Source organism: Cavia porcellus, unplaced genomic scaffold (assembly GCF_034190915.1).
Source record: "Cavia porcellus strain 051 isolate PalLab524CR breed Dunkin Hartley unplaced genomic scaffold, mCavPor4.1 scaffold_2, whole genome shotgun sequence".
NCBI lineage: Eukaryota > Metazoa > Chordata > Mammalia > Rodentia > Caviidae > Cavia > Cavia porcellus.
Window position 1 is genome coordinate 95,303,416 of NW_026947485.1, and position 18,538 is coordinate 95,321,953.

At 42.9% G+C, this 18,538-nt stretch overlaps 1 protein-coding gene across 1 annotated transcript in view; it reads left to right on the forward strand.

Annotated features, from left to right (window-relative positions):
- Nucleotides 1–12,681: 12,681 nt before the first annotated feature.
- Nucleotides 12,682–18,538, forward strand: part of Btbd16 (BTB domain containing 16) — a 67,312-nt gene continuing 61,455 nt past the window's right edge. Inside the window, exons 1-3 of the mRNA XM_003479626.2 lie at nt 12,682–12,754; nt 15,512–15,567; nt 17,276–17,424. Of these exons, the coding sequence (XP_003479674.1) occupies nt 15,550–15,567; nt 17,276–17,424 (167 nt within the window). The 5' untranslated portion in view covers nt 12,682–12,754; nt 15,512–15,549. The remainder of the gene's footprint in view (nt 12,755–15,511; nt 15,568–17,275; nt 17,425–18,538) is intronic.

Here is an 18,538-nt window from a genome sequence, read left to right on the forward strand (position 1 = left end):
ATCTATGTTTTTTCTTTCAGCTCACTAATGAAACAATATGATGTTTACACATGTGGGTCTTATTTCACTATTATGTTCTCAGGTTGCATTCGTTCACCTATAAAGTATCCAGTTTATCCTTTATGGCTGAGTAGTACTCCATTGTATAAAGATACATCTTTTTTACCCATTCCTCAGGCGATTTAGGTTATTTCCAAGACGCTATTACAAACTATGCTGCACTAAACGTGAGTGCACATAGATCACTGTGGTATGATGTTTTTAATTCTTTTGGAAAGAATCCCAGAAGGGGAATAGCTAGGTGGAATGGAACCTGTAGTCCTGGTTTTTTGAGGAATCTCCACACTGATTTCCATAGTGGTTGTACCAGTTTACACTCCACCAATATTAGAGAAATGTTCATTTTTCCCCACAGCCCCTCCAGCATTTGTTATTGCTTGATTTCTTGATAGTAGCCATTCTTGTGTGAAGTGGAATCTCAGTGTTTTTTAATTTGCATCTCTGGAATGAAGTGATGTTGAACATTTTTCATGTATTTATTGCTTCCTATTTGCTGTTTGTATTTCTTCATCTAAGATACGTGTATCATCTCAGATGCCCATTTTTAGACTGGGCCTTTAAATCTGGGAGGGATGATGTTTTTTGAATTCTTTATATGTTCTCAATAGTAATCTGAGGAACAGTTGGAAAACTTTTCCTCCCACATTGTAATTTGTCCCTTCACTCTGTTGGTGGTTTTTCTTGTGCAAAAGCTTTTCAGTAAGGTGAGATCCCAGTTGTTGATTCTTTGTGATAGTTCCTGTGCACGCTGAGTTTTGTTCATGAAGACTTTGCCTACACCAATGTCTTCAAGAGTTTTACCTACTCTTCCAGTAGACTTAATGTTCCTGTTTTAATATTCAAATCTTTGATCCATTCTAATTTTAGCTTAGTACCTGGTGAAAGATATGAGTCCAGTTTTAATCTTCAGCATGTGCAGTGCCAGTTTTTCCAGCACCATTTATTAAAGAGGCTATCTTTCTTCCAGTGAATGCATTTGACACCTGTGTCAAAGATAAAGTGGCTTTAGTGTGTCTGGAGTTGTTTCTGCATCTTCTAATCTGTCTTGCTGATCTTAGAGTCTTGTTTTGTTTGGTTTTGTTTTTTGCCAGTACCACTTTTTTTCACAGTAGCTTTATAGTATAATTTCAAGTCAGGGATTGTGAAGCTTCCTGTATTGTCTCTGTTGCCCAGGATTTCCTTTGCTATTCTAAGTCTCTTCTGGTTCCAGATGAATTTTATGATTGTTTTCTCTAATTCTGTAAGATATGCTGTTGAACTTTTGTGTGGGATTGCATTGAATCTGTATAACAGTTTTGCAAGTATGGCCATTTTCACTATACTGGTTCTTTGTACCTAAGAGCATGGGATATCTCTCCATTTTCTAAAATCCCTTCAGTCTCCTTTTTCAGAATACTGTAGTTTTCAATATAGAGGTCTTTTACATCCTTTATTAGATTGATTCCTAGGTATTCTTTTTTTTTTTTTTTTTGGATGTTATTATAAAAGGCATTGTTTGCCAGATTTCTTCTCAGTGAGTTTGTTATTCGTGTACAGGGAGGCTGTTTTTGAGTGTTGACTTTAACCAGCTACACTATTGAATTTGCTTATTAAACCTCAAAGCCTTTTGGCGGAGTTTTTAGGTTCTTCAAGTAGAGTGTAATGTCATCTGGAAATAACAATAGTTTAACTTCTTTCTTTCCTTCTTTATTCCTTTTCTTTCTCGTCTAATTGCTCCAACTAAAATTTTGAGGACTATGTTGAATAAGAGTGGAGACAGTGGACATCCTTGTCTTGTTCCTGACTTTAGAGTGAAAGCTTTCAGTTTTTGTCCATTTATTATGATATTGACTGTTGATTCATCATAGATGGATTTTATCAGATTGAGATGAATACCATCTATTCCAATTTTTTGTAGGGTTTTGTCACTGTTATAGTTAATACATTGTGTCAACTTGAGAAGTTTAGAAGTTTAAGAGACTCAGCAGGGAACAAGGACGCTTACTTTGTAAATATCCTCCTCCTGTGCAAGAGGAGGGCACAGAGATTTTGTGAGTGCTACATCTGCCCTGCATGTGGAGGTGGCCTGTGTACAATATAAGGGAGGAAAAGAGGCTTTCTCTCCCCGCTTTGCTCTGGCTGCCGCCTTGAAGTGGTGCCCTAGTGCCATGTCACCCTGCCTTGCAGCCTGCTGATTATGGACTGAAACCTCCAAAAACTGTAAGCTAAATAAACCTTTCCTTCTTGTCCCAGCAATGAGAGAAAAGTAACCAAGACAATCATGAATGGTTACTGGACTTGATCAAAAGCTTTTTCTGCATCTATTGAGGTGAACATATGACTTTTGTCAAATGTATTAAATACATTTATGGATTTATGTATGTTGAACATCCTTGCATACCTAGGATGAATCCCACCTGATTATGGTGTACAATCTTCTTGATTTGCTGCAATCTGTTTGCCAGTATCTTATTGAGGATTTTTGCATCAGTGTTCATTAGGGTGATTGGCCTATAATTCTCTTTCTTGGTTTGGGTACTTCACTAGTTTTGGTACCAGGGTAATTCTTGCTTCCAGGAATGAATTTGGAGATATTGCTTCCTATTCAATTTCATTAAAGAGTTTGAGAAGTAGTGGTGTTAGGTCTTCTCTAAATTTCTTGTAGAATCAGCAATGAATCCATCAGGGCCTGGGATTTTCTTTGTTGATAGGGTTTTAATTACATCTTCAGTTTCATTTATTGATATTGATATTTAGCATTTTTATATCTTTTTGATTCAGCTTTGGTAATTCATATGTATCTAGGAATCTGTCCATTTCTTCTGTATTTTCCATTGTTAGAATACAAGTTTTCAAAGTAGGTATAGGTGATTTTCTGAATTTCTGCAGGGTCTGTTGTGATTTCACCCTTTCATTCCTATTGTGTGGATTTGAGCCTTTTATTCCTTTTTTTGATAAGGTTGGCTAAGGGTTTGTCAGTTTTATTTAATCTTTCAAAGAACCAACTCTTCATTATTCTTTGTATTGTTTTTTTTTTTTTTTTTAGTCTCTAGTGTGTTAATTTCTGCTCCAGTCTTTATAATTTCCTCCTTTGTGCGAGCTTTTGGTTTAGCCTGCTCTTCTTTTTCTATGTTTGAAGTTCAACATTAAGTTGTTTATATGTGCTTGCTATATGGGTATTTGCTGCTATAAATTTCCCTCTTAGGACTGTTTTCATTGTGTCCCACAAGTTCTGATATGTAGGTATTGTTTCTATCATTCAATGGTAAAAACTGACCAATTTCTTCTTTAATTTTATCTGTGACCCATTGGTTGCTCAGTAGGGTGCTGTTTAATTTCCATGTGTTTATGAAGTTCTTGTGGTTTCCTTTGGCATGGATTTCCAATTTCACTGCACTGTGGTGTGATAGTATGCATGGGATAATTTCAGTTCCTTTGCATTACTTAGGCATGTTCTGTGAGCCAGTATATGATCTGTTTAGGAGAATGTCCCATGTGCAGCTGAGAAGAATGTGTATTCTGATGTTGTGAGTTGGAACACTCTATAGACATCTACTAGGTCCATTTGTTCAGAAGTTTGATTTAGTTCTAATATTTCATTATTGATTTTTTTATCTTACTGATCTGTCTTTTTGTGACTGTGGGGTATTGAGGTCTTCCAATGCAATTGTATTAGGAGTTATTTGATTTTTCATGTCTTTTAGTAATTGTTTTATATGGTTGGGACACTGGTATTTGCTGCATATATCTTTATGATTGTTATCTCTTCCTCATGGACTGTTTCCTTCACAAGGATTTAGTAACCTTCTTTATACTCTTAAGCATTCATGGCTTGAAATTCACTTTGTTTGCAAATTGCTTTTTTCTGAGTTCCTGTCACATGGAGTATTGTTTTTCACTCTTGATTTTCAGTGTATGAATTTCTTTTTTAATTAAATGTGTTTCTTATATGCAGCATATTGTTGGATCTTGCTTCTTGATCCATTCTGCCAGTCTGTCTGTTGACTGGTGAATTGAGACTATTAACATTGATATTTTTAACTGATATGTATTGATTTATCCTTGTCATGTTATTTTCCTGCTGCTGGCTCTCCCCCTTTGTTCCCCTCCTCCAAATTGTTTGCCTTCTCTGGTAGATTCCTTCTGTTGGGGTTCATGGAGCTGTGGTCCCTATTGTCTCTTTCTAGAATGTCCTTCAGAATATTTTGGCGTGCTGTTTTGGTGGTCACAAATTTCCTTAGATGTTCTTTGTCATGGAAGTATCTTATTTATCCATCAGTTTTGAAAGATAGTGTTGCAGGGTACATCAATCTGGGTGGAAAGTTGTTTTCCTTCAGAACTTGGAGTACTTCATTCCAAGCTCTCCTTGACTTGACAGTTTGCACTGAGAAGTTAGCTGTAATTCTGATGGGCTTTCCTTTATAGGTGATGTGTTTGTTTTCTCTAACAACAGCTTTTAAAATTCTATCCTTGTTCTGAATTTCTGGAATCTTGACTATGATATGCCTGACTGTAGGTTTTTCTTAAATTGCTAATTGGAGTTCTATATGCTTTGTTTATCTGCATGTCAAATTCTGTTTTTCTACCAGGAAACTTTTCTGTCGTGATGCCTGTAGACATTTTTTTTAAATGTCAGTTGTGGTATCTCCTGCTTGTCCATTGACTCTAATTAATCTTGTGATTCTTCTTTGTCTCATCCAGCAGCTGCTGGATTGATTTCTCATGTTCCCTTGCTATTTTTGAGAAATCTTTCTTTTCCTCATTACTAACTGCAAGCCTCTCTTCAATATCTGAGATTCTGTCCTCACATTGGCCTAATCTGCTTTGAATATTTTCAGTGGAGCTTTTTTTTATTTTAAAAATAATAACCCCCCTAAAAGGAAAGCAAAATAAAGCCAATAAAAACAAAGCAGTGAAACTAGTACTGAATTTCAAAGCAGAATAACAGGAAAACAACAATGACCACCATCATGCATCTTGTTATCTTCACAATAGCTATAGCAAAATCAAACCAAAACAGAATAAAATCAATCAAAATAGAACACTGAATAAAGCAAAATAATCAGAACAAAACAAAACAGAACAATATTGAACCTCAAAAACAAGATACACTATCTTTCAAAACTGATGGATAAATAAGATACTTCCATGACAAAGAACATCTAAGGAGGGGCTGGGGAATTTAGCTCAGCCGCATAAGTGCCTGCCTTGCAAGTGCGTGGTTGTGAGTTCGATCCCCGGTACCAATTAAAAAAAAAAAAAGAACATCTGAGGAAATTCCCCATATTTACTATTCTGCATACTGTCATCCTCCCAACAGATGCTCAGACTGCTGGCCCCAGACCTCTGAAGTCAACCAAGAAATACAGACATTTGGTTGTTTTTTGCATCTCAGTTACTACCAACTCAGCCTGTCCTCTGAACCAGCTGGTTGCTTTTCCTGGGGTGTGGAGTGTGGAGTTCTTGATTCTCAGCCCAGATGCCAGTGGGCACTATGAGATTTCCTTCTTCCTGAGCCCTGAAAGCCATTGTGCATCTTACCAGAAAGGCCCACTATCTGGCTTCTTGGTGAGTTCTTCCCAGTCCCAGCAAGGCCGATTCTCGGGAGACACTGACTTCTCTCTTCCTGGGCCCTGCATGGCTTGCATGGTTTACCAGAAAGACTGGCTATTTGCCTTCTTGGTGGGCTCTTTGAGGTCCTAGCATGGCCAATTCTCAGGAGATGCTGACTTCTCTCTTCCTTGGCCCCACATGGCTTGCTTTCAGTGGAGTTTTTAGTCTCTTGGATGTCTGCTTGAATCTGCTTTATGGATTCTATTTCTTTCCTATGCTGTGCTTCCATAATTTGCTTAAGCTCATCTAGTTTTTGGCTATATCTGCTCTAAAGTTGCTAAGCATGGTGTGTATTTTGGTAAACTCTGTAGTTATCTGAAAGATTGTTTCTGATTTCAATTCTTCCAGAGCCTCACTCAATTTCTTTGTTGTTTCCACTTCAGAGAGGCAGGGTCAGGGCAGGTTTTGGATTGTCCCACCTCATTGCCCCTGGATTTGCCTTTTATGAGCTGGATGTCTGAGGCTTTATTTTGCTTAAGAGTTTTCTCATTTTATTCTCTCTCTCTCTCCCTCTCCCTTTCTCAGCTTAATTCCTGGGGTGATGCTTGTAAGTTGCCTATTGTGGGTTGCTTTGTTGGTAGTATTTAGGAGCTTTAGGCGATGATTGCTTCTCTGAGGCATCTGTTTTCGGGTTTTGAGTCTGTTGGAAGATCTTACCTCTTCAGTTGGAGATGAGAAGTTGTTGCTTATTTGGCCCAGTCCCTGGTTCTTTGGCACTGTGCCACAGTGTTTTCTGTGACCCTTAGTTGATCTCAGTCATGGATTATCAGGACCCACCACACCCGCCAGTGCAGTCCTCTAGTCTGCTGCTCCCCTCCACTTCTGCGTCTTTACAGAGGTCCCTGGGGCTGCCAGCCATCACCATCATCATGATCGTGCGTCCCCAGGTTCCAACAGCTCCTCTCATGCTGTGAGTCCCATCTTAGGGTGAAGGTGCCCCTGGCTACCGCCTATTGATAATTTTACATATTTTTGCCTTTTTTCATAGATGAAATGTGTTTTTTGTTTAGACAAGCAAGATTATTTGGAGTTCTGCAGTGCCATACCCACACAGCCATCTGCAGGGGGCCTGGGTGCCATTTCTTAGCTTTTTCCACCTCATCCTGTAACCTGAACACTGTTATACAGTAAATTGGCGGAGGGACTTGCAGTCTGGGGGGCCACACCGAGGGCACTACTCTACAACTGAGCTGTATCCTCAGCCCTTTCTTAGGTTTTATTTTGAGACAAGGTCTTGCTAAGTTGCCCAGGCTGACCTCAAACTTGTGTTCCTCCTGCCTTAGCCTTCCAGGTAATGGAATTAGGAGTAGGCATGCACCACCATACACAGCTTAAAAATTTTTTTGGATAAAATTATTTGTTTTTACTTAGAAGCATTCCAGATTTCAACAAAATAGCTGCAAGTTTAATTTTTTGCAATTAAAGTGATATTCAATTAACAGTTATTTTATATAAGCTGCATCTGAAACAACTGCAGATGAAAAAAACGACCATCCCTATATATAGCCTGTGCTGTGCACCAGCAGGGACTTGCTGTAAATTTCCATGCCAGTTACAGCCTCCAAGCTGAATCAGGCAAGGTTAGTGGCTCACGAAAGTGCCATAGGGAAAGCTATGGGAAGACATGCTCAGCGGCACGTGAAGCACAACAAAAAAGACACGGTACAGTTTAAAAGTAAATCACATACAGTCTTAACGTTTCAGTGTTTTCTTTAAAATGATTGAATTATATACAGGATGTTAAATTACTTACAGACACGGGAAAAACTGCTGGAGCCAACTTACTTTCTCCTTGCTTTACATAGCCATGGCAACTTTCTTCCTTTCCCCCCTTTTTTTTGGTATCAGGAGTTGAACACGCAAGACCTCACACTTGCCAGGCAGGCACCAAACCCCTGAGCTGTATCCCTAGGCCCCCCTCCTTTTTTTTGCATCAAGCTTCCCTTTAGCTCAGCAATAACCCTTTTTGTATTTTCCTTCAGCCCGTGGTTAGTTATTTTTCCCCAGTGAGCCACAGTCACCCAGTGCCAGTCAACTTTCACTTGCCTGGGTGCCATCTCTGTGGAGCCCAATGTGCTGCAACTGACAACTTCTTTATCAATTAACACAACCATTCATTTTGGTTTTGTAGCGCTGGTGGTACCCAAGACCCCTTGATCCCCCAGCCCCACCTGGAATGGGGGTGTTATATGGCTTTCCCTGTGTTGCTATCATTCTGCATGCTGCACGAGTGCCCTTATATACATGTATATATTCCTTTAGCTAACCCTTACGAGTGGTTCACCTGGGAGACAGTTGTCACTGCTATAGCCCAGCGCCGCTGGTTTTGTTTTTTGGGTTTGTGTTTGTTTGGTTTTTTGTCTCTCTAAGACATGGTCTGTCTATGCAGTTTAGGCTGGCCTTGAACTCACTTTGTTGCCCAGACTACTCGAATTTACAAGGATCTTCCTCCCCTAGCTTCCTGAGTGTTGGGATTAGGGACCTGTGCCACCACACTTGGCTGTCCTTTTGTTGACTGGAAACACTGGGGCTTCATCATGGTTTTTGTTGTTTTGCTCCTTGCAGTGAGGGGGGACGCACGCCAGGGGGAGCCATGAGGCTGTGCCGCAAGAGGGTTCTTTGGCCGCATCACACAGGGGTTTGGACCTGGATTGAATGGTTCAGGGGAGGTTAATGACACAATCTGTTGCTTCATATTGGATGCTGTTGGTGAGGAGTGGGAACAATTCTAAGACCAGCCTCTCCGTGAGTCTACTGAGATCACACGTAGTCAGGGTAAGGCTGCAGTGGTCAGGGAACTAAGGCTTGGCCCTTTCTTGATTTTATGATGGTCACGGTCTGTCTGTGTTTATACCTGCTCATGGAGCAGTCTCGCTTTGTTTGATCCACCACAGTCCTAGTGCCCTGGCCAGTGCCTGTGTTCTATGACTATGTGTGGTCAAGACCCAACTGTGAATTCCCCACCAGTTCCTGAATTTCATATGCTGTCTTGTTCTTTTTCAAAGGATGTGCACTCTCCCTGCCAAGAGCCCAGCTGATCCCTTGAAGAGCTGAACTTTCGTTGGTGCTGGGGATGGAGCCCAGGGTCTCCTGTATGCTGGGCATATGCTCTTCCTGAGCTACGGCCCCAGCCCAGATGCACACATGTTTTTAAATTTGGGAAGCCCACTGCCAGATGCTGTGCCCATAGATAGCCTCTCTCTCCCTCAGGGTCAAATTCCCTTTGAGTTTGGTGAATCGCCCCTTAGCCTCCTCTCTGCCTGTCAGCTCACTTCTTTGCTCAGCGACCTCACTACCCTAGCATGGCCAGGACTGCAGCTGTGTCCCTCATCTTTGGTTAGCGCGCTTCACTCTGGATACTGAGTGCTTTGTTTTCCATTCATGTGATTCACCCTGGAAGCCTTTAAGGACTGTGTCAAGGTGAACTAGCAGTGTGAGATGTGCACAAGGGAAAGTCAGGACATAGATGACCACAGTCCCCTTCACTTCACAGGGTGACTTGGCAGAAGTGGGAAGGAAAGCCCACTGCCAGCACCTGCCCGTGGTGAGGGCCTAGTCTCTTAAGATCTCAGCTCTGCCACTCTAGCTGTGTGATCTGAGTAGGCTGTCTAACCTCTCTGGGCCCAAGCACTCATGTCTCTGCTTTCCGGCAGTGCTGCTGGGCGAAGGGCCCAGCCCCCAGATCCTTCTGGGCTGAGAGCAGCCTCTTTTCTTTCTACTCTTCCTTTGTAGCACACTGAGGGTTATTTTTAGTTCCTTGCCAGGTAATTAACTCATCAGTCTCCCATTGTTCATGGCCAGCTTTGGGAGGTCTATTTATTCTTTGGTCTGGCCTATGTTTGCCTGTTTCTTCATGTGACCTTTTCTTTTTCTTTGTTTGGTGTTTGTTCATCCAAGCAGCCATTTCTCCCAGTCTTTACATACCAGCTTTGTGCAGAGAAAACCTCTACCAGTGGGCCTGGTTAATGACTGTGGGGGCCTCACGAATCTTTTCTGGGGATGTGCCTACTCTGGGTGTAAGCATGGAATTTCTCAATTAGACAGGGTTCCCAGGTCTTTTCAGAGCTTACATTTTCAGGGCAGATAAAAACCATTCCCTGCTGCCTATATGCAGCTGTACTGGTGCCACAACAAAATACTGAGCTCTCTTTTTTCCCAGTGAGCTCTAGGGATCCAAAACATGCCGATTTTTCACCAGTGCTCTGAGTCAGGTGAGACAAATCAGTTTCTTGGGCGTACCCGACAGCTGGAATGTTGGATGTGCATTCCACCCTTCTTTCTTCCCATGGGCTGGTCCCGGCAGGTTGGGCCACTGTGCTTGTTGAGTGCCTCCAGGAAAACATGCTAGAGCTATTCCCATCTCTGTGTATGTCTTATCAACTTCGGCTTCTATCTCAGCTCCTGAGAGCTCTGTGAGGTAGGATGTGCTGAAGACCCGGAGTGTGGGTTGAAGGCTCTGGATCCTTGAGCTCACACACTGCAGAAACATGGGTTCAATCGAGGCCAGGGCTTCTGCTTAAGGGACAGTGGGGTCTGACGCCTGGGATGCTTCCCCATCATGGCCACTAGAGGGAGCCTAAGGCCTACTTCTCAGCAGATTGCTGCCTAAGTGATACCCAGATAGTTGATGGTCCAGGGTAATAAATGCATTTCAGATTTTTAAATGAACTCTTAGATGAGGGCCTATGTTCCAGGGGCAGTTATTTGAGGAATCTGGGGAATGAAGAAGGAGAAGCATAGAGAGCAGATCTATCTACTTGTGTACAGACTTCTGCTGAGGTACCTACACACACATACACAGACCATGGTCTTGGCACTGGGCTGGGGGAAGCAACAAAGCAGATTCAATAAAGGAGAGTGGAGTGCACTAATGTCTGGGGAAAGCAGAGACTCAAGATGAGTGTGCATACGTCTCTGTGGTTATCTGTGCGGGCTTCTGTCCCTCCTGCAAAGCACAGCCTGATTGCAGGGCCTGCACCTCCAGCCACTGATGCTTAACACAAGGCTGTCTAACCACTGTCTGTCTCCACATCCCAAAGCACAGCATCACCATTAAGTATCACTCTTAGGAATGTGGGTGAAAATCTATGCAATGCAGCATTCAGTGAACAACCTGGTGAAAAAATAATTAAAAACTCATTTAAATATGTGTGTGTACAAAATATTGATTTACTATTAAAGATAATTAACTTTGGTCTCAGAACACAAAATCATTTTTGTTGTCAAAATAGTTTGCCTCTGAATTTGTGCCTATAAATATATTATGTTTTTAGAAAGAAAAAAAATCCAACAATTCTTTTCACATGTGAGAGAGGACACACAACCTGGCTCAGGAGGACAGGCTTTGGCTCTGGTTCTGCAGCTTCTGTGGCCCCAGCAGCAGCAGGTGGGAGGCTGCTTCCTGCCTGGTTGTATTCAAATGTCAGGGGAGGGTGAGCAGACCCTGAACCAGCGGTTCTAATCCCCTTCCATAAAACAAAGGCAGTGTTTCTGGCTCCTTGCTCCTGTTCCTCTCGCTCCTGTTCTCTCCCCAGCACACCCTTCCCCATGTCTGCTGATCTCTCCCCATTGGTGGCTTCCTTTGGACTCTCCCCAGATCTGACTGTGGACCAAAAGCATCAACTTCTACTAAGCACAAAACCCTAAGCATCAGCTGCTTTCCAGCTGATCAGAAGTCACTAAGGTCACCCCGTAGTGAATGTTCCCATTGTTCACTAACTCCAAATCCAGTGTATAACCAGAGACATTGCTCTGAATCAGAATGCACCCTTAGGGGCTGCTTGAGCTGTCAAAGATTCTCCTAACACAAGCATACAGGAATGTAGTCAAAGGTGAGGACACTACAGTTGGAGGCAAATAGCCGACCATAACAGACCTATATATACATGCATGAGTGGGCATATGTGCACAGCAAAGCCCATCCATATGCAAAGGCAGAGTGGTGGCATCCAGTTAATCAATTCTGGAGACATTTGCTGAGCATTTCCTAAGGGCCAACTTTGGCTTCCAGGATTTTGGCATGCAGAGATGGATGGGTAAGTCACTCCCAAACCCTCCTGCAGGAACCAGCTGCTCTGCACAGAGAGTATGGCATCAGGAGGGGCAAGAGAATAAGATTTGGGGACTGAAGAAGGTGGTAAATTCAAAATATCTTGCAAATCTCTAATACCTCTATACAGTGTTTCATATTTTCCAGAACACAGTCACAGGTAGACAGAGAAGCCGCCTTCCTGCACTATTTTGCAGTTTATTTGACTTGAGAGAGACTATGAAGAGCCCAGGAAATCCAGTCCTGGGGTTCCATGAGCTGCCTAATTTCATATTCCTGTCCCTATGACTCAGCTTCTCTGCAAGCCCTAGAGCAGCGATCCCAGCTTTTGATGAACCAGGAGTCCTGGTGGTCATGACTGATATGACTACCACCTCCGCATTCTCGAGTTTGGAGCCTACGCTTTGCAGATGAAGTTATTCAGCACACTAGACGGTTCCACCCTGGCCCCTGGCATGGAGCCTCTTGTCCTTGTCTTTCTGAGGCAGCTGTTAAGTTTCAGGGACAGCAGGTTAAAAATCACCCATCAACTAATGCATGTAAAAATCACCCATCAACTAATGCTTAAGTAAAACTTGATTTTTATTTCAAATGTATTTTTGAAAACATTCTGGAAACTGAAACTAGACATAAAATATCTTCAAATGCTGGAGCTAGGAGGGCTCTGAGAACATTCCACTCTAGTCTCCCAGCTGAGCTGTGAGATTCACGAGGCTGATCTTCATGGAGACCCTTGCAGAAGTGGCCCGGACACTGAAAGGGAACATGGCACTCCGAGGAATGGCCCTGCCTCTGTGGAGGGAGATGAGGAGGAAGTGTGAGCCACCTAGTTGGTCTTTGTGAGAGCCTGTGGCTCACAGGCTGGCCTGTGCTCACCCTCGGGGGAGGCTATAGCCTCTCTGAATCAGAGACCCGGAACTGTTCTGCTGAAGCCAGAATCTGGAACAGGAAGTGCTCAGAATCTTCCCTGCTGTTTCCAAGGTACCCACAACAGCCCTTGGAAACCAAAGGCAAGAGCCCCACCAAAGCACCTTGGAAGATAAGGAAAAAAAGGTGAGCCCCAGATGTCGTGAGAGCTTTCAGGACTCAGGCTCAGAAAGTGGCCAGCCGCCAGCTCTCCTGTAATTCAGAGACCAGCACATTGAGTGTCTTTCCATTCCCACACTCCCACGTGGGCAATAGAGCTTCAGAACTCCGAATAGGACTGGTTCCTTTCATCTACTAGCAAGAGCAAGAGGGGCATCTAGTGACAAGTACTGCTTGGATTTGCCTCCTTCAAGTTGGCTGGCAGAGAGGAGACTCAGGACTCCTGGTAGGAGGGCAGGGATGTCTGGGAGCTGAGAGACCATCACAAGCAGCTCCTGTCCACTCAGGGAGACTGAGGAAGTGACTGTTAATACTCACTCGCCTGCTGGGTTGAAGCAAGAACAAATCCACTTCCAGGTTACTAAGATACTCTGGATTTCAAGATCAGCAATTAAAGCTCTTGGGTACCAGGTCAAAGGAAGCAAGAAATGGAATAACTTCAGGGTGAACCCGGCTTCCTTCTCTCTACTGAGATGAATCCCACAGGCATGGGGAAGTGTTGGTTGGTGCTGGGTGCGCTTTGTTCTGTGCTTACCAGGTCTGTGTTAGATCTGAGCACTCTTCCCTCTTCTCAGATTCCTCAGCCATGTCGAGGTTTTGAGAGTTTGATTCCAAAGCAATGGGAAGCTGGGGAAGGGTTCTAAACTGGGGGGTTGAAGACCACTCTGAGTCCTAAGTGGAAAAGTGGTCAGAGAAGCCGCTGTGTATTCCCTGGGGGTGGGAGAAGCCTCCTCATGCAGGGTGGAAATCCAGCCATGAAAGAAATAAGGGTGAACCCAGAGCTTCATGCATGCTAAGCAGGTGCTCAGCTACTGAGCCCCATCCCACCCGGGCTGATTTGACATGCAAGTTTTAAAATTAGAGGTGGCCAAAGCAAGTACACATTCAACATTTCCATGCCCAATGAATAATTTGTATAATAAAAACAACGTGAAAAAATGCTCTACTGGGGAGAATTTTCATAGCACGTATGGCAGACAAAAGTTCAGTGTTCCTAGAACTGTACATAAAGAGCTCCTAGAACTGCAGAGGAAACTGCGGCTGCCCAGTGGAAGATAGGAAAAGGTCATGAAGAGGCGTCTTGCAGAAAAAAATCAAAAGTCAAAAAAATACTTTAAAATGCTCAACCTTATTGGTGGCTATGGAGGTTAAATTAAAATAACAATCTGAAACCATCTATCCTTTACCCGATTGGCAAAAATACATGAGATGGTAGTGCCTATCATATGAGATTATATGAGAAAAACACCTAAATATTGCTGCTGGGGGCTGAGAATATAGCTCAGTGGCACAGCACCTGCCTGGCAAGCACAAGGTCCTAAGTCTGTTATCAAAAAATAAAAAATAAAAAAAAATCGCTGCTGGGGTTGGGAATGTAGCTCAGTGGTAATGTTTGCCTAGCATATACAAGGGCCTGAGTTTGATCCTCAACAGTGGAAAACATAATCAGTGCAAACTGCTGTCACTTTTGGGAAAGTGAGGTAGCATTGTGTATTTTAACTAAATATTTATATTTCGGGCATGATCCCACGTTGAAGAATAAAAGTAGTAACATACAAAGACACACACACACACACACACACACAGAGAGAGAGAGAGAGAGAGAGAGAGAGAGAGAGAGAGAGAGAGAGGTAATACAGATATAGGCTGCATACTCACACATAAACAATATTCAAACTGCCTTAATAATGTGTGTGTTTGTGTATTGCGTGTTGTCTGTAAGAGTAAAACACAACGAATAATCCAAATGACTATAGAAAGTCTAATAGACAGTGATACTTTTCAGTTTCTTCTTTACCTATCTTTGCACTGGTTCGCTTGTAATGAGTCTATATAAATTACTTTTGCAGTTTAAAAAAATCTATTTAATTTAAAAAGAGAAGAAACTCCTATTTTCCCAGGCATAATTAAAATTCTGTAAGGCAGGGGTCATGTGCATTTTGCTCACTATCCTAGCTCAGAAATGAGTAATCCTCCTTTGCCTGTGGCAATGAACCACCTCCCCACTGCGCTGTGGCTAGAATGCAGTGAGCCACTATTCAGGGAGCAAGAGCAGGAGGCAATTGAGATATTTGATCAAGTGCCTGCCATGGACTTCTGCTGGTTTACCTGCTCACCCACTTCCCCTTGTCTTCCTCAGTGCTGCTCCGGGGACCCACCCAGCCTGCATTGCACAGAGTCTTTGGGAGAGTTAATCAGATGTCTGCTAAGTGAGGCCAGAGGGGTTCACTTGTGAAGAATTTGACTTGTGCAAACCACACAAACACTGAATGTAGGGGAGCTGTTTCCTCTTAGAAGCAGTGTATGGCACAGCTGGTGCTTGCAGTAGATCCCAGAAGTAACCCCTGCCCTTCCCCAAAAAGAGTTCTCCAGATCTCCCTAAGGTTCTGTGATCATCCTCTTCCCATCAGCATCTTCCAATCAATCCCACCTTACCCCATGTACATAATATGTTTGGCATATTATTACTCAGATTTCTATCCATTATTTACAATCATATTGCCCTAGATTTGTTCATAAACAGCTAGAAAGTCCTTCTGTTGATTCTCTTTCTAGGCCTTGTAGGCCACAAGTCCACTGAGTCCAGAATGAGTTTGGCCTGCACCTGTTGTTTGAACCTAATTAAAAACGTTGATTTTAGACCAATCTCCTCCATAGTATCGTGAGGAAATTTTTCAGATATTTATTGAACATTTCATCATCTTTCACTCTTTTGTCTTACAGGTTGTCATCTTTTTCCTATCGTGTAATCTCCACTGTTTATGAAAGTGCTGAGCATGGTAAGTTGTCAGCTTTTCAGGAAGGCAGGCCATGGAGAGGATGGGCTTTGGATTGCAGTGGCTTGGCTTAGTTTCCACAGGGGACTGGAACCTGAACCACTGAGGACTTCAAGCTTATTAGCTGACTCTGCTGGAAGGAGCGGAGACCTCTAGAGTTACCTGTATCTGTATAGACAGTTAGCTGTATCTGTACACCAGGAAGTGCGTTCAGGAAACAGAGAGCAGCCCCACTGCCTCACTCTCCAGCAGGGCTACATCTAGACTCCGATTCCAGTTTTCAGTCACTCATTATACTGTGGGCAATACCCTCCGGAATTTCCCCAGACTTTATTACATCCTTTTAACAACTCTAAAAGCAAAATGCTGCCTTCACCACCACCATCAACATCAACATCATTGTCACCATCAAAATCACCATCACCACCACAACCATCACTATCACCATCATGATCTTTACCATAATTCCCATTTTACATGAGGACTGACTCAGATGGGTAAATGACTTTGTGAAACCAAAGTTTCACAAGTGGTTAAATTACAATAACAAGATTTGAACTTGGATCCTCTCTTCTATAGCCTATGGTTGCCCTCTCACTCTATTGGTGCCTGAATGACTTAGAGTTGATTGCTTACATTCTTGTGGATCTCTCGAGGTGATTTTTTTCCTTGCTGGATTTCTTGGAGCTATCAATATAGGTTTTATAACCATACTGGGTATTGTCCTGCTCCCTTAGCAAAGTTGCTGAAGTTCTTTTGAGGCCTCAAGAAAATTTCCAAGTAAAAATCTCTTCCCAGGGACACAGTAGTTCCGCTCCTGGGCATATAACAAAAAGATTTGGAAGACAAGCATTCAAGAAGTTGCAGAGATACATGACTAATCATAGTAGAATTATTCACAATAACTGGGAGGTAGACACAACCCAAGTGTATCAGCTGATGAAGAGATAAAGTGTGGTATGTCTACACAGAGCAAATTATTCTGCTTTTCAAAGGAATGAAATACTGTTGCATAGAGGAACACAGGAAGGATTACACTAAGTGAAAGAAGCGAGGCACAAGAGGCCACATAGTATGTAATTGGGCTTATATACAATATCCAAGCAAATCTGTAGTCAGGAGACAGATTAGTGGTTTCTAAGAGATGAGGGGAGAAGGAAGCCGCACAATAGCTTAATGGACACAGGGTTTCTGTTTGGGATAATGAGAATGTTCTGAACTAGATGGTGATGATGGTTGCATAACATTATAAATAAACTAACCACCGCTACTAACTAGTACATTGTGATAGGAATACATTGGTGAGCTGTACATTTTGTGTATCTTACCAAAAAAGCCCCTACCAAAGATCTCTGCAATATAGAATCTCTGAATGACATGAGAAGTTTTTAAAGAACAGTACTTGAGGAATAATATTGCTTCTGGACTCTTTGGAGCTACCTGCAAAAAAGCAATTTCCCTCCTGAAACTTTGTCCTTTGTTACTTTCTGTCCTAGATTCTAAATTCTAAATGACCTTGAAGCTTGACATCCATAGTGTATGAAACATGGTATCCTTATCTGGAGAAGATACTCATGAGACATGTTAGCCATATTTAAAAATTAACCAGCAATTTAAAGTTTCCTCGATTTCCTTTCTGCTGTGCAATTTGAAAATCTGACATCTATGTGAAGTCAAAAGATTTTTTTCTCTTCCTTTGAAAACCAAACAGCACAAGAGTCGACTGGAGCGCCGGATTGTGGGCCTCACCAACCGGTGGCGTTTCCCCAAAGAGCCTTTCTCTGGGGACCTGCTGGCACTTTCCCAGATGTGCAAGGCTTTGAGCATAGACCTTGATGATGCTCTAAAACATCCAGACAGGTAGGGAGACTCCAAAGCCTATGGTAGAGAATGGCCCATCCAGGTGAACTGTATTCCTGGGAAGGAGGGAGAGAGGGATGGACAGGTTCTGATGGGACTACTCCAGCTTAATGGAGGGGCTGTCACTGCCAGGATCCTTCCCTCTGAGACCAACCTTAGGCATAGGTGGGGTCAAAAAGAGAACATTACTTCTGAGCATGTCTGTGGGTTGTCACTAGGGCAGAGAGAATCTAACAATTTTTTCCTGGTTTTTCTTTTATATTAGGGACTTGAGACCCTCATGGGTTTCTAAATTTATCATCCAGAGACCAAATCACTTTTTGACAAAACTTAGTGGATAAGTGTTTGGACACCTCTTACAAATGCCCATTTCTGCCAAATCAAAGGATCCTCCTCAGTCTTGCAGTATCCTTCCCAGCAAGCTAGACCATCACTTTTCCACATTATTTCTTTCTTACCTGTCCTGGGGAACACAGAGCTGGATCCTTTTGCAGAAGGTATTTATTTCTCTGCCACTATGTTGCTGCCCTCTTGGCTGGCGTGTCGGTCCCACGAGCTCATGGTCAAGCCTACGTGGGTATGGGTTGCCCCCTGGGCAGTGTCTGGCCTGGAAGAGCTGCTCACTCTGTGTCTGCGGAGGGAGTGGCCATCTCTTCCTTCCCAGACCTGCTGCCCGCCATGCTCCATTGTCCAGTTCCTTAGCATCAGGCCGAGTGAGGAAGCTGGAACTGGATCTGGTCCTCGTGAGTAGAGGCAAAGTGATCCAGAAAACTGAGGAGAGGGGCTGAGGACTGTGGTAGCTGGTACTGGACATGAGGACCGTTAAAAGCAGTCTACCAGGTGGAGCTGGCATCCCTCCCTGTCTTTCCACTTGCTAGTTCTGTGACCTTTGTACAGTAGTTAAATCTTTGAATCTCAGTTTTCTCAACTGTGAAATAATTTTAATAGTACCTCCCTTGAAGAGTCGTCTTGTTCATTGAAAATGCTCAGCATTACTTTTCACAAACTTGTTCAATAAAAAAGCCATCATCTTTGCAGCCTGAGCAGCAGGCTTAATGAATGATCCTAATTTCACTTCAGGATGTATTAGCCCAGTCCTCTGCCAGCCCAAAGC